The sequence below is a fragment of the Heteronotia binoei genome, chromosome 15 (assembly GCF_032191835.1).
Source record: "Heteronotia binoei isolate CCM8104 ecotype False Entrance Well chromosome 15, APGP_CSIRO_Hbin_v1, whole genome shotgun sequence".
Lineage (NCBI taxonomy): Eukaryota > Metazoa > Chordata > Lepidosauria > Squamata > Gekkonidae > Heteronotia > Heteronotia binoei.
In genome coordinates, this window is record NC_083237.1 from 62,091,970 (window position 1) to 62,108,151 (window position 16,182).

General features: G+C 48.4%; 1 protein-coding gene across 1 annotated transcript in view; it reads right to left on the reverse strand.

The window, feature by feature from the left end:
* Nucleotides 1–16,182, reverse strand: part of ZNF385C (zinc finger protein 385C) — a 321,307-nt gene that overhangs the window by 22,717 nt on the left and 282,408 nt on the right. The window contains exon 5 of the mRNA XM_060256192.1: nucleotides 12,748–12,858. Coding sequence (XP_060112175.1) covers nucleotides 12,748–12,858 — 111 coding nt within the window. The remainder of the gene's footprint in view (nucleotides 1–12,747; nucleotides 12,859–16,182) is intronic.

Consider the following 16,182-nt stretch of genomic DNA (forward strand, 5'->3'; position numbering starts at 1 on the left):
GAGATTGTGAGCCGCTCTTCGGAGTGGTGGGCGGGATATAAATCCAATATCTTCATCTACCTCACAGGGTGTCTGTTGTGGGAGAGGAAGGGAAAGGAGATTGTGAGCCGCTCTGAGACTCTTCGGAGTGGAGGGCGGGATATAAATCCCAATATCTTCATCTACCTCACAGGGTGTCTGTTGTGGGGGAGGAAGGGAAAGGAGATTGTGAGCCTCTCTGAGACTCTTTGGCGTGGAGGGCGGGATATAAATCCAATACCTTCATCTACCTCACAGGGCGTCTGTTGTGGGGGAGGAAGGGAAAGGAGATTGTGAGCCGCTCTGAGACTCTTCGGAGTGGAGGGCGGGATATAAATCCAATCTCTTCTTCTTCTTCTCTTTTACCTTCCTGCTGCTGTATGGGGTGCTAATCCCGGTTGGGGGCAGGGGATCCCATGGTGAGGAGGCCCTCCCCCACTTTAGGATTATCAGAAAGTGTGCTGGGCACTTCAATATACCCTATGGAGACCGGTCGCCAAAGGGTATAATGGAGAATTGATCAGTGGGTACCTGGGAGGGCAGTTTTTTGAGGTAGAGGCACCAAATTTTCAGGGTGGCATTCAGTATCTCTCCTCAAAACACCTCCCATGTTTCAAAAAGATTGGAGCAGGGGGTCCAATCCTATGAGCCCCATAAAAGAAGGTGCCTCCATCCTCCATCATTTGAATAAAGGGAAGGCATTTAAAAGAAGTACAGTCCCTTTAAATGCGATGGCCAGAACTCCCTATGGAGTTCAATTGTGCTTGTCACAACCTTGCTCCTGTCCCCACCCCAAAGTCCCCAGATATTTCCTGAGTTGGACTTGGCAACCCTATGCTGTTGTAGGATGTCCTTTGCCACTGGGAAGACTTTTTCTTCCAGCTTCCATTTCTAGGGTAAAGGTAGTCCCCTGTGCAAGCACCAGTCATTTCTGACTCTGGGGTGATGTCGCATCACGACATTTTCACGGCAGACTTTTTCCAGGGTGGTTTGCCATTGCCTTCCCCAGTCATCTATCCTTTCCCCCCAGCAAGCTGGGGACTAATTTTACTGACCTCAGAAGGATGGAAGGCTGAGTCAACCTCGAGCCGGCTACCTGAACCAGCTTCTGCCAGGATCTAATTCAGGTCTTGAGCAGAGAGCTCAGGCTTTAGTACTGCAGCTTTACCACTCTGAGCCATGGAGCTGCTTTCTAGGGTAAATACAGACAACCATTTCTAGGGTAGAAAAGAGCAGATTTTTTGAGATTATGAGGGATTACTATATTAAGCCTTTATTCAACCAATCGTCGTTCCCCCATACTCTGGAAAACCTGGCTCTTTTGCTCAGTTATAAGGATCCTAAGATCGCTCTAGGAATTGCAAAATTTGTTTCTGTCCTTTTGGTCCTGGCAACAAAAAAATAGGAAAGCAGTGTCTTTTGCTGCTCAAGAGTCATGAATCAGTAAGCCTAAGAGTACAAGATGGTGACTGTAGCCACGAAATTAAAAGACGTTTGCTCCTTGGGAGGGACAGCTATGGCGAACCTGGGCAGTATAATAAAAAGTAGAGACATCACCCTGCCAACAAAAGTCCGCATAGTCAAAGCGATGGTATTCCCAGTAGTCATGTATGGCTGTGAGAGCTGGACCATAAGGAAGGCCAAGCGCAGAAGAATAGATGCTTTTGAGCTCTGATGCTGGAGAAGAATCTTGAGAGCCCCTTGGACTGCAAGAAAATCAGATCAGTCAGTCCTAAGGGAAATCAACCCAGACTGTTCCCTGGAAGGTCAGAAGCTGAAGCTCAAATACTTTGGCCACCCAATGAGAAGGGAGCACTCCCTGGAGAAGACCCTGATGCTGGGAAAGACAGAGGGCAAAAGAAGAAGGGGAGGGCAAAAGATGAGATGGCTGGACAGCGTTACTGATGTAACAACCACGAATTTGAGCAGACTTCGGAGATGGTGGAAGACAGGAGGGCCTGGCATGACTTTGTCCATGGGGTCGCAAAGAGTTGGACTCGACTGTGTGACTGTACAAGAGTACAAAAGGAAAGGCAAAAAGGAAAGGAAGACACATTTTGCACCCCATCCCCTTAGAGCAGTTTGGGTTTCTTTCCCCCGCCCCCCCGCCCCTTTCATTTTTATTAGCCATGCACTCATGCACTCTGTGGCAATAATTTTTTTTTTGTTAAAAAAGAATACTGGTGAGCGCCTAGACCACATTGGCAGGTTCACACAAAGGGACACGGTTTGAATGCTGCAAGGATGAAATCAACCAAGATTTCAGGAACGTGGGACAAAAAATGTGGTGACAGGAACTCTCCTCAAGTGCTAGAAACATCCCCATAGGTGGGGTCATCCATCCAGCAAGGGCCTGAACTCACCCTCTCAAGCACTATGCAAACTAAGACATAAGAGCATAAGAGAAGCCATGTTGGATCAGGCCAATGGCCCATTCAGTCCAACACTCTGTGTCACACAGTGGCAAAAATTTTTATACATACACACACACTGTGGCTAATAGCCACTGATGGACCTCTGCTCCATATTTTTATCTAAACCCCTCTTGAAGGTGGCTATGCTTGTGCCGCCACCACCTCCTGTGGCAGTGAATTCCACATGTTAATCACCCTTTGGGTGAAGAAGGCAAACCCTTGAGCTACTGAGAAACCACAACATTCAAAAACCAGTGTGTGGGGGGGAACGCTTTAACCTTCCAGGATGTTCAGTTGCTGACCTAAGACAAGCAGTTCTCTTACGAAGGAATTTCAAAGGGTGATTAGAAAGAGAGACTGCTGAATCGCCACTGACAATGAAGCTCAAGACAATGCATCCTCCGGGACTGAATCGAGACCTTGGTTTCCTGTCCCATTACCGACCATGCCTATTGCCCCTCTACATATCACACCTAATCCAATTAAGCCGGCTACTGTCATCTGAAATCACTCCAACCTCCAAAATATAGGGCAGGAGGACTCACATTCTAGCTGTGTCTGAAGACGAGAGTAGGGACTCACAAAAACTCCTCCCCTGCCACAAATTTTGTTAGTCTTTAAGGTGCTGCTGGACTCTTGCTCATTTCCACCAAGTTACTCTCATTTGAATTCAGGGCAGATGGCAGTTTCCATGAATTTGCCGCAGAGTCATTCTTTCTAGCAACAAAGGTGGTGGTGGGGACCTTGTCTCTGACTGATAAGTACACAAGCGTTCCAGGGGAATGGGCCACTTGGTATTTATTCTGTGGGCTTTTTTTTATCAGCAAGGAGCAGGCTGGGGACACCAGCACACCCTTCATTTAGTCATCCTTGTCAGGGGAAGGATAAAGCAAAGGAGGCAGACGCTCTCCCCTTCTCCGGCACGCACGCCTGGGAACGCACACCGCATGTTAGACACGCATCCCGGAAAGTGACAATCGTCGACTCGTCCTTCTCCTCAAACACCCTCCCCCTCAACCTACAGTGAATATATTTAGTTATATTATTTTACTTTGTACGGCAAAGCTGTTCGCTGAACTTTTCTTCCCTGGAAAATGTACATTTTTCTTTCTTTCTCTCTCTCTCTCTCTTTTTTGCCCGAAAGCTCCTTTTGAAACAAGTAATGGCTTGCATTTAATCAGGGGCGACATGCCTTATCTCTGCCTTGCCAGGCGGTGAGGAAATGCCAGGAATTGAATTATATGGGTGAGCGCTGTGTGTGTGTGTGTGTGCGTGTGGGGTGGGGGGAGTCAGAAATGGGAAGCTTATGGCAAAAAAGGGGGGTGGGGAGGGGAGAGAAAAAGGGCGAAAGGAAGAAACCAGAAAGAGTAGACAGAAATGCAGCAGGGGGCAAACGTTGCGGAGGGTGTCTTCTGAAGGCCAAGATGAGGGTGTGGAAAATGCAAGAGAGAAGCAAGACAAAAGCTGATTTATACTATGCAAAAAGCCAGACCTCCTCATTGCTCGGGCAAGTGAGGGAGCCTGATCCATGAGTCTGTGAAGGAATCAAGGAACACGGCCTGTCTTCTCCATTGATGTTAAAAAGCTTCCGCAATGTCTGAGGGTTCTTACCTACTTTGAAATATCTGCCCATCTCTTGGAGGCTAATTGACGGTCAACCGAGGCTTTTTTTGGTAGCAGGAATTCCTTTGCATATTAGGCCACACCCCTCCGATGTAGCCAATCCTCCAAGAGATTATAGTAGGCCCTGTAAGCTCTTGGAGGATTGGCTACATAAGAGGTGTGTGGCCTAATATTCAAAGGAGTTCCTGCTACAAAAAAAGCCCTGTCAACTAAAATGGACCCTCCAAGCCTACAGCTAAAAGACTCGTATCACAACACTGGCAAGACAAAAGCCCACCTCAAATAAACATGTGGAATGAGGACCTTAGAACTCGACTAAGATGGCACACAGGCAACAATTGTGTACTCAAATTATATCAGCTCAGCATCTACCTTAAAATGCTTCTTGAGTTATAATTGTCCTAATAAAATTTCACTCCCATCATACTTTTAAAATTACTTTCTCCTATGTGGCCACAGTGGCATGAGGAAGATTTCCATCTGTTTGCTTTAGATGTTTTGGGGTTTTTTTCCCATTTTTGAGGGGGGGGGAATATTAGAAAATTTGTCAAATCTTAAGATTTCGGCAAAATCCTCACAAGGGGGTTGAACAATGGAGGCCATAAGCATTTGGGGGGGAGGTGTTAAGAAAGAAAGAGCACAATACAATTTAGAGGTTCCAGAGCTCCACTCCTGTGAGCTCCTGCCCAAAATGAGGTCTGCTGTGTCCTGATTTTGAGACAATGCCGAACCCATTGTCAGAGTGCAACGCCCCACTGAGGTAATCGTAGAGCGCAAAATCTCATCTTCTGAGTCTCGCTACATCTGTAAGCAGGGGTCGTTTTGTAGAAAAATAGGTGGTGGAGCTGATCCACCACCTGAGCTCCACATACTATTGAATGGACAAGGAGGTGGAACTCTCAGAAGGAGGAGATGGAACTCTCAGAAAAGTTCAGGAGCTGTGCTCCTGTGAGCTCCCACTGAATCTGAGGACTGTCGGTAAGCAAATATCCAGTCATTGTTATTGAACTAATTAGGACATCGACACAATCTCAGGTCACAGCTTTGATCCAAACAAATATTAGCCAAGGAAGTAAGTTTCCTGAAGCCCGAAACTAGTAAATAAGATAATTTTATTTGACTCCAAGAACAATCACATGACAACGGGCCCCCCCTCCCTCCCTCCCCAAGATGGGAATTAGGTATATAAGGTATAGGACTGCAGTCATAACACAGGTCAAATTTCCCCTTGTAAGCCTACCTTTACCACTAAGAATATGCACTCTTCAGACTGTAGTTATAATATAATTTCTCCCTTCACCCCCTTAATCTTTCTCTCCTTCTGTCACTATGACCTACGATTCTCCTGTGCTCTTCCTCCTTATTGCTTTGACAAAGAAGAAGGAGAAGGAGAAGAAAGAAGAAGAAGAAGAGGAGGAGGAGAATCATAGAGTTGGAAGGGACCTCCAGTTTCATCTAGTCCAACCCCCTGCACAATGCAGGAAACTCACAAATACCAACCTCAAATTCACAGGATCTTCATCGCTGTCAGATGGCCATCTAGCCTCTGTTTAAAAACCTCAAAGGAAGGAGAGCCCACCACCTCCTGAGGAAGCCTCTTCCACTGAGGAATTGCTCTAACAGTCAAGAAGTTCTTCCTAATGTTGAGTCAGAAACTCTTTTGATTTAATTTCAACCCATTGGTTCTGGTCCTACCTTCTGGGCCCACAGAAAACAATTCCATACCATCCTCTAGATGACAGCCCTTCAAGTACTTGAAGATGGTGATCCTATCACCTCTCAGCTGCCTCCTCTCCAGGCTAAACATCCCCAGCTGCTTCAACCTTTCCTAATGGGACTTGGTCTCCAGACCCTTCACCATCTTCGTCGCCCTCCTCTGGACCTGTTCCAGCTTGTCTATATCCTTCTTGTGTTCAGTTTTGGTGCCCAAAACTGAACACAATACTCCAGGTGAGGTCTTACCAGAGCAGAGTAAAGCGATACCATCACATCACGTGATCTGGACACTAGACTTCTGTTGATACAGTCCAAAATTGCATTTGCCTTTTTAGCCACCGCATCACACTGTTGACTCATGTTCAGCGTATGATCCACTAAGACCCCTAGATCTTTTTCGCACATACTACAGCTAAGACAAGTCTCCCCCATCCTATAACCATGCATGGGATTTTTTCTACCGAAATACAGAACTTTACATTTATCCCTGTTAAAATTCATTTACAGCATTCCCCTGATCCAGCAAGGTAGTCACTTTCTCAAAAAAAGAGATCAGGTTAGTTTGACATGACTTGTTCTTGAGAAACCCATGCTGGCTCTTTGTAATCACATCCATTCTTTCTAAATGTTCCAGGACCGACTGTTTGATGATTTGTTCTAAAACCTTTCCAGGTATAGACGCCAAGCTGATGGTTCGGTAGTTACCCAGATCGTCTTTTTTCCCCTTCTTGAAGATGGGAACAACATTCGCCCGCCTCCAGTCTTCCGGCACCTCAACTGTTCTCCAAGAATTCTCAAAAATAATAGCCAGAGGCTCAGAAATTATATCTGCAGGCTCTTTTAGAACCCTTGGATGCAATTCATCTGGCCCTGAGGACTTAGTTTCATTTAAAGAAACTAGATGTTTATGTACTACATATTGGGTTTATATTCTGCTCTCCACTGCGAATCTCAAAGCAGCTCACAATCTCCTTTACCTTCCTCCCCCTCAACAAACACCCTGTGAGTGGGTGGGGCTGAGGGAGCTCTCCCAGAAGCTGCCCTTTCAAGGACAACTCTGCAAGAAGCTATGGCTGACCCATGGCCATTCCAGCAGCTGCAAGTGGAGGACTGGGGAATCAAACCTGGTTCTCCCAGGTAAGAGTCTGCACACTTAACCACTACACCAAACTGTCCCTGGTTGTCGTCATGGGGCCTCCCCACTGTCTCTTCCAAAGTCCCTCTACAGACCTGTTGACTCTTTGGCTCCAGCAAGCCCCTCACCCAAGCCTGCTCTCTGCATTATCTTTTTCCATCTCTCATTTAACTGTCCTTCTCTCACCTTCTTCAGAGAAATACACCCACCCAACTCTTTCATGGACTAGCCGTGAGATATAGGCCTCTTTCATGTTACCTTTCTAAACCGGGTGTTACCCATTGTTGGCCTGGTTCTGAGTAAAGCGATATAAGGGCAGGGGTTTCACACAGCAAATTTCATCCCATTTATGAGCCATCTTTGAAGCGCTATGGCTGTTTCAAACTATGCCAACCGCCCCCCCCCTCCGCCCTTTCCACCATCATCCACTCCCCTTCCCCCCTTCGACTGTTCTAAGTTGAATGCTATAGCACTAAAGCAATGGAGTCTCTCAATGGACTCAAGGCATCTCAATAGTGCTGCTATAACACTTAAGTGCTATATTGGTTTAGCACTATAGCGCTTGACTGCAGGTAATGTTCAGGGGGGAAAGGGCGAGGAAGATTGCATGGTGGAAAAGGGTGCGGGAAAGCAGCATTGTAGATAGTGCTACAGACATTTTAAACACCACACTCCAGCGATTCAGAAGTGCAACAAAGAGGTGCAAATGGAAGAAAGCTGTTTCTCTCAAAACCATCTCAGCCCTGCTTTGCCAACAGGACACAAACGGCTTTGTGTGAACAGGTAAGTAAAATCTGTTAGCAGCCAACCGCTAAAACAAGTTGTGTCTGAACTGACACCAAAAATCTTGCTACTAAAATGGATTACAAAGGCTGCAGGGCTTTTTTTTGTAGCAAGAACTCCTTTGCATATTAGGCCACACACCCCTGATGCAGCCAATCCTCCTGCAGCTTACAGTAGGCCCTGTCAGAAGAGTCTTTTAAGCTCTTGGAGGATTGGCTACATCAGGGGGGTGTGGCCTAAAATGCAAGGGAGTTCCCGCTACAAAAAAACCCCTGAAAGGCTATATGAAAGGGGACTTAATATGGCATCTTAATTAACCAAAGATTTTAGTAATGGTTGATTTAGGACTTAGCAAACTAGATATTTAAATTTTGACTTGCCAAACATTTTGACTGCCAACTGCCTCTTAAATTTTCTTCCTTTCCTACCTTCAGACTATTCACTGACATTTATAAAAACACAGTCCTTTTAAAACAAAGGTCTCATTACTTTATGGGAAAATCCCACGCACCGTGTTGTGATCTCTGCTGCAAAGGCTCAGTCCACAAGAAGTCCCAGATTGGAAGTGCGTGTCTGAATGGCCCCATGCATTTCCCTTGAGCTTGGAAAAGCGTCGACTGAGGGTTGACATGATAGAGGTTTACAAGATTATGCATGGGACAGAGAAGGTAGAGAAAGATGTACTTTTCTTCCTTTCTCACAATACAAGAACTCGTGGGCATTCAATTAAATTGCTGAGCAGTCGGGTTAGAACGGATAAAAGGAAGTCCTTCTGCACCCAAAGGCTGATTAATACGTGGAATTCACTGCCACAGGAGGTGGCGGCAGCTACAAGCATAGACAGCTTCAAGAGGGGAATTGGATTAACATATGGAGCAGAGGTCCATCAGTGGCTATTAGCTGCAGCCTATTGTTGGAACACTGTCTGGGGCAGTGATGCTCTGTATTCTTGGTGCTTGGGGGGGCACAGTGGGAGGGCTTCTAGTGTCCTGCGCCACTGGTGGACCTCCTGATGGTACTTGGGGTTTTTGGCCACTGTGTGACGCAGAGTGTTGGGCTGGATGGGCCATTGGCCTAATCCAACATGGCTTCTCTTATGTTCTTGTGTTCTTATGCGTGTACATCCCATTCCATTCCCCTTCCAATGGCTTTGGTTTACAGGAACTAAACCTTGGAAGTTTGGCAATATTGTTGTAGTTGCCTAACAACGCCCAACAGCCACTGAGAGTTCAGTGGGCATTCTTTTCTTAAAGCTACACGTGTTGATTCTGTTCATTTTGGAGTCTCAGTCCACTGATTTTTTTTTTTTTAAGATTTCGGATTTATCTGCAACCCTGTGACTTCCTTCAGGTTGTAGAGAAACACCAGCATAGTCTGCCCATTTGACAGCTGTCAAACATATCCTCTATGGCACAATTCAAAACAGATATACTGATGGACAGTTGTATTACGTGTGTCTGGGGTAATGGGTAAATGGCAGCAGCAGAACACAGAACGGCACAAAAAGCCCTTGTTCTCATAGTGGCAGAAGTGGGACAAGCGAGGAAAAAAAAAACCCTCCTCCCTTCCCCTCCATTGCCAAGTTCTCCTTGTAACTGAAACCTATTCTTTCAAGGCTTGTACAGATGGCAACAATTACAGGGCCCTCTGCCTCCTTGCCGGTTTGACACCTGCCAAACATGTTCTCTAAGCCAAACGCAGGCCTCAAGTTCCTTCAGCTTTTCTTAATACGTTTTCTCCGTCTGGACTGACAGAAAGCCACCCACTCCATATAAACCTGCTTGCTGCTCACAGACCCCTTTTGAAAGCTGGCAGAGCCGTAGCGGTTAAAAGACTGTGCTATGCAGAATGGCATCCCTGAATAGTGCTCTGCCATAAACTCTCCCTAGGTAAGGTACTAGCTGCCAGTCCCGTTATCGGCAGTACAGGTGGTGCTAACACTACTGGAATCACAGGGTTTGGGAACATAAAGTAACACGAGAGGCACTTACGGTGGTCAAAAGCACTATATGTATAATTATTATTGGGAAGACCGATTATGATGCAAAGCGGGGCCTTTTTAGTTGTGGTGGAGCATATGAAGCTGCCTTATACTGAATCAGACTCTCAGTCCATCAAAGTCAGTCTTGTCTACTCAGACTGGCAGCAGCTCTCCAGGGTTTCCAGCTGAGGTTTTTCATACTTACTTGCCTGGACCCTTTTTAGTTGGAGATGCCGGGGATTGAACCTGGGACCTTCTGCTTACTGAGCACATGCTCTACCACTGAGCCACCGTCCCGTCCCTGACAGGCAGTGGCTCTCCAGGGTCTCCAGCTGAGGTTTTTCATACTTACTTGCCTGGACCCTTTTTAGTTGGAGATGCCGGGGATTGAACCTGGGACCTTCTGCTTACTGAGCACATGCTCTACCACTGAGCCACTGTCCCTTCCCTGACCAGCAGTGGCTCTCCAGGGTCTCCAGCTGAGGTTTTTCATACTTACTTGCCTGGACCCTTTTTAGTTGGAGATGCCGGGGATTGAACCTGGGACCTTCTGCTTACTGAGCACATGCTCTACCACTGAGCCACTGTCACTTCCCTGACCAGCAGTGGCTCTCCAGGGTCTCCAGCTGAGGTTTTTCATACTTACTTGCCTGGACCCTTTTTAGTTGGAGATGCCGGGGATTGAACCTGGGACCTTCTGCTTACCGAGCACATGCTCTACCACTGAGCCACTGTCCCTTCTCTGACCAGCAGTGGCTCTCCAGGGTCTCCAGCTGAGGTTTTTCATACTTACTTGCCTGGACCCTTTTTAGTTGGAGATGCCGGGGATTGAACCTGGGACCTTCTGCTTACCGAGCACATGCTCTACCACTGAGCCACTGTCCCTTCCCTGACCAGCAGTGGCTCTCCAGGGTCTCCAGCTGAGGTCTTTCACGCCTACTTGCCTGGACCCTTTTTAGTTGGAGATGCCGGGGATTGAACCTGGGACCTTCTGCTTACCAAGCAGATACTCTACCACTGAGCCACCGTTCCTCCCGCTGACCCTATTGGCTGCTACCAATACTCCCTCTCTAAGCTGTGGAGTCTTGTGAGCAAAAATGCTACTTTGTGAACTACTGGCATAAAAGTTGTGAGCTGCTGAAGAAACTAGTTTGCTCTGTGGCTATATTTTGTGAGCCGAGACAACACTGTGTGAGCCAGAGGCTAAAAAACTGTGAGCTAGCTCACACTAACTCAGCTTAGGGGAAACATTAGTTGCTACCCAATGCAAGCGCCACCACCTAGAATCATAAGAGTTGGATGGAACCTCCAGGGTCATCTAGTTCAACCTCTTGCACAATGCAGGAAAATCATAAATAGCTCTTCCTCCCCTCCCTCTCACGGTCACAAATTGAGCACTGCTGTCAGGCGGCCATTTAGCCTCTGTTTAAAAACCTTCAAAGAAGGAGAGCCCACCACCTCACGAGGAAGCCTATTCCGCTGAAGAATGGCTCTGTCTGGAAGTTCTTCCTAATACTTAGCCAAAAACTCTTTTGATTTAATTTTTAACCCATTGGTTCTGGGCTGATTTTCTGGAACAACAGAAAACAACTCCACACCACCCTAGATGACAGCCCTTCAAATACTTGATTATATCACCTCTCGGTTGCCTCCTCTCCAGGCTAAACATGCCCAGCTCCTTCAACCTTTCTTCAGTTTCTTTCTTCATTGAAACTTCAACTCTCTCTTCAGAGAGCCAGTTTGGTGTAGTGGTTAAGTGTGTGGACTCTTATCTGGGAGAACCAGGTATGATTCCCCACTCCTCCACTTGCACCTGCTGGAATGGCTGTGGGTGAGCCATAGTTCTGGCAGAGGTTGTCCTTGAAAAGGCAGCTGCTGTGAGAGCCCTCTCAGCCCCACCCACCTCACAGGGTGTCTGGTGTGGGGGGAGAAGATATGGGAGATTGTAAGCCACTCTGAGACTGATTCAGAGAGAAGGGGGGGGGTATAAATCTGCAGTTCTTCTTCTTCACAGGACTTGGTCTCCAGACCCCTCACCATCTTCGTTGCCCTTCTCTGGACCCTTTCCAGCTTGTCTATATCCTTCTTGGATTGTAGTGACATAACTACTTGACCCAGATCAGCAGGAAGTCCACTTTATTCCATTTATTAACAGGTAAATCTACACAGTTTATAGGCTTTTAGACAGTGCAGAATTATATGAAGTATAAAAGTATATAAAAGACAGGATATAAGATAAAATACAAAACCAAAAAAGTGTGTGGGAGAACCGGGTATGATTCCCCACTCCTCCACTTGCGCCTGCTGGAATGGCCTTGGGTCAGCCATAGCTCTGGCAGAGGTTGTCCTTGAAAGGGCAGCTGCTGTGAGAGCCCTCTCCAGCCCCACCCACCTCACAGGGTGTCTGTTGTGGGGGAGGAAGGGAAAGGAGATTGTGAGCCGCTCTGAGACTCTTCGGAGTGGAGGGCGGGATATAAATCCAATATCTTCATCTACCTCACAGGGTGCCTGTTGTGGGGGAGGAAGGGAAAGGAGATTGTGAGCCGCTCTGAGACTCTTCGGAGTGGAGGGCGGGATATAAATCCAATATCTTCATCTACCTCACAGGGTGCCTGTTGTGGGGGAGGAAGGGAAAGGAGATTGTGAGCCGCTCTGAGACTCTTCGGAGTGGAGGGCGGGATATAAATCCAATATCTTCATCTACCTCACAGGGTGTCTGTTGTGGCTCACAATCTCCTTTCCCTTCCTCCCCCACAACAGACGCCCTGTGAGGTGGGTGGGGCTGGAGAGGGCTCTCACAGCAGCTGCCCTTTCAAGGACACCTCTGCCAGAGCTCTGGCTGACCCAAGGCCATGCTCGCAGGTGCAAGTGAAGGAGTGCCTTGCTTACTTGAACAAGAGCGGGGCCAAGTAAGCAAGGCACTCCTTCACTTGCAGGGCTCTTTTTGAGCCAGAGTGCTTGCCATATGCCTTAAAAAAAACAAGGCCTGGTCACGTGGGGGGGGGCCCAATTCGGTGTCCCCCCCAAGGCCGGCGCCCTAGGCGAATGCCTATATTGCCTAGCGGGACCCTTCTTACCGCAGAGTTGAATCTGAGATGGCAAATATTACAGGAGATGAACTGCTTCTTCTTGAGCGGGTTGGGCACGCCGAATGTGTGGTTGATCACCGCTTTCTGCACCGGATCCATCTGGAGAGAGGTGGGAAGAAGAGGAGACTCTGTTAGCGAGCAATGCAGTAGGGAACCGGTAGATTAGAATCACGGCATTTAAAAATCGGTAACTCTGCTTTCAAAGAAGCCTTCCGCATTTATTAATCTGCTGAGGAACCTCTGCGCTTTGCATTGGATGCTCGGGCCAGGGGAATTTCAGGCGCCTAGGTTTTCTGTAGAAAAATTAAATTGAACCCTTAAGAAGTTGTCTAAACTCCGGATCAAAGGACTTATTCCTCCATCCGGCAATATTCCAAGAAAAAACCTCGGTATCTGAGGATGGAGGGCCCCCATCAGTTTGATTCAGTTATTTGTTCCAAAGATTTGTCGATCTCTGGAAAAACACTCCCATTCCTGTTCCGCTTATGAGCAGGATTTGATACCAACTCACAAGACGGTTGCTTCTTCGACCTTCAGCCAACACAGTATCGTTAACACTGGCGTCATTTAACGGTAACTCCATTTCGTCTTCTGCTCCGCAAAAGCAGGTTTGGTTACTGGAAGGTGTATTGCACATGTCCAGAGATGTACTTTTTACTAGGACCTGCGCTCCATATGGGACCAGCGCTGGGGTTTTTGCTGCCCCAGCAGGCTCCGCCTCCCCACCTCCAGTGGGGGAGGGCCCCCAGCACCAGCCCAAATTAGCCCCTGTTTGCATGGAAGAAGATAGAAGATATTGGATTTATATCCCGCCGTCCACTCCGAAGAGTCTCAGAGCGGCTCACAATCTCCTTTACCTTCCTCCCCCACAACAGACACCCTGTGAGGTAGATGAAGATATTGGATTTATATCCTGCCCTCCACTCTGAAGAGTCTCAGAGCGGCTCACAATCTCCTTTCCCTTCCTCCCCCACAACAGCTGCCCTTTCGAGGACAACCTCTGCCAGAGCTATGGCTGACCCAAGGCCATGCTAGCAGGTGCAAGTGGAGGAGTGGGGAATCAAACCTGGTTCTCCCAGTTAAGAGAGCTCTAACTGACCCGAGGCCATTCCAGCAGGTGCAAGTGGAGGAGTGGGGAATCAAACCCGGTTCTCCCAGATAAGAGAGCTCTGGCTGACCCAAGGCCATTCCAGCAGGTGCAAGTGGAGGAGTGGGGAATCAAACCCGGTTCTCCTAGATAAGAGAGCTCTGGCTGACCCAAGGCCATTCCAGCAGGTGCAAGTGGAGGAGCGGGGAATCAAACCCGGTTCTCCCAGATAAGAGAGCTCTGGCTGACCCAAGGCCATTCCAGCAGCTGCAAGTGAAGGAGTGGGGAATCCAACCCGGTTCTCCCAGATAAGAGAGCTATGGCTGACCCAAGGCCATTCCAGCAGCTGCAAGTGAAGGAGTGGGGAATCCAACCCGGTTCTCCCAGATAAGAGAGCTCTGGCTGACCCAAGGCCATTCCAGCAGCTGCAAGTGAAGGAGTGGGGAATCCAACCCGGTTCTCCCAGATAAGAGAGCTCTGGCTGACCCAAGGCCATTCCAGCAGGTGCAAGTGGAGGAGTGGGGAATCAAACCCGGTTCTCCCAGATAAGAGAGCTATGGCTGACCCAAGGCCATTCCAGCAGCTGCAAGTGAAGGAGTGGGGAATCCAACCCGGTTCTCCCAGATAAGAGAGCTCTGGCTGACCCAAGGCCATTCCAGCAGGTGCAAGTGGAGGAGTGGGGAATCAAACCCGGTTCTCCCAGATAAGAGAGCTATGGCTGACCCAAGCCCATTCCAGCAGCTGCAGGTGGAGGAGTGGGGAATCAAACCCGGTTCTCCCAGATAAGAGTCCGCACACTTAACCACTACACCAAACTGGCTCTCCCTGCATGGAAATGTCTCCTCACCCCGCTCAAGCTTCCCGCAGCACGGGAAGGCTGAACGGGGCCAGAGGATGCTGGGGAAGGGAAACACTCAGGTCTGATGGATCAGGGGTGCTCCTCTGATCCTTTAGAGTCAAGAAACAATGAGCGGGAGGCTCAGGGATGGTGTGAGCAAGGAGGAGGCGCCTGCCCCCCCGCCCAGAGCTGGTGCCGTAGACAATCACCTAGCTTGCCGACTCTCACGCGCTGGCCCTGGCTCCCTACTCATTGACCCCTGTCTGAGTGAGCAAACAGGGAAGCCTGACAAATATAAAATTGTCTTCCTGCTGTTAACTCAGAAGGAGACCCATGGCGCAGAGTGGTAAAGCTGCAGAACTGCAGTCCAAGCTCTGCTCACGAGCTGAGTTCGATCCCGGCGGAAGCTGGGTTCAGGTCGCCGGCTCGAGGTCGACTCAGCCTTCCGTCCTTCCGAGGTGGGTCAAATGAGTCCCCAGCTTGCTGGGGGGAAAGCGGAGGCGACTGGGGAAGGCGTCGGCAAACCACCCCGTAAAAAAGTCTGCCGCGAAAACGTTGTGAAAGCGACGACGCCCCAGTGTCGGAAAGGACCGGTGCTTGCACAGGGGACTACCTTGACCTCTTTTTTTGTCTACTCGAAACCAACTGGTAATTGAAACTGTTGCAAAATGTTTATATTTAGCATCCGGAAGGCGTGATAATGTATTTGCAAACTGCCATTTGAGGGATGGACTGGTTCCTTGCCATGTCCGATACCATGACAATAAAGGTTACTGTATTATTGTATTATGATTCTTTCAGGCATCTCCACTTCTAGTAGGAGGTTGGCCCTGGAGAGGCCTGCTAGGCTTCTTGCTGGCTCCTTAGGAAATCAGGGCCAAATGAGAGGATACGCCTGACGTGCTGGATGATGGGCGCACAACCGGACTCACGGTCAGACATACATACGGGGAGCTCCTCTTAGAAAGAACTTGTTCATTTGGTGCTGCGGAGGGGTGAAAATGGAGCTTCGTACAGCTCCACAGTTAATCAGTATCAACAACCTCGTCCATAGAACACTAATGTAACCTCACAATGTTTCATCACAGGACATGTAGTCTCAACTAACTTCAAACAGGCACCAGCTCAGAAATGGCTCAATGGCTGTGCGGATTCTTATCTGGGAGAACTGGGTTTGATTCCCCACTCCTCCACTTGCACCCGCTGGAATGGCCATGGGTCAGTCATAGCTCTGGCAGAGGTTGTCCTTGAAAGGGCAGCTGCTGGGAGAGCCCTCTCAGCCCCACCCACCTCACAGGGTGTCTGTTGTGGGGGGAGAAGATATAAGAGACTGTAAGCCACTAAGAGTCTCTGATTCAGAGAGAAGGGCAGGGTATAAATCTGCAGTCGTCGTCTTTTTCTTCTAAAAAAATACCAAAAATAAATAAATAAGCTCCTAGGGAACTTAGAGTTGCCAGTCTCCAGGTGGGACCTGGAGATCTCCCACTTTTATGACTGA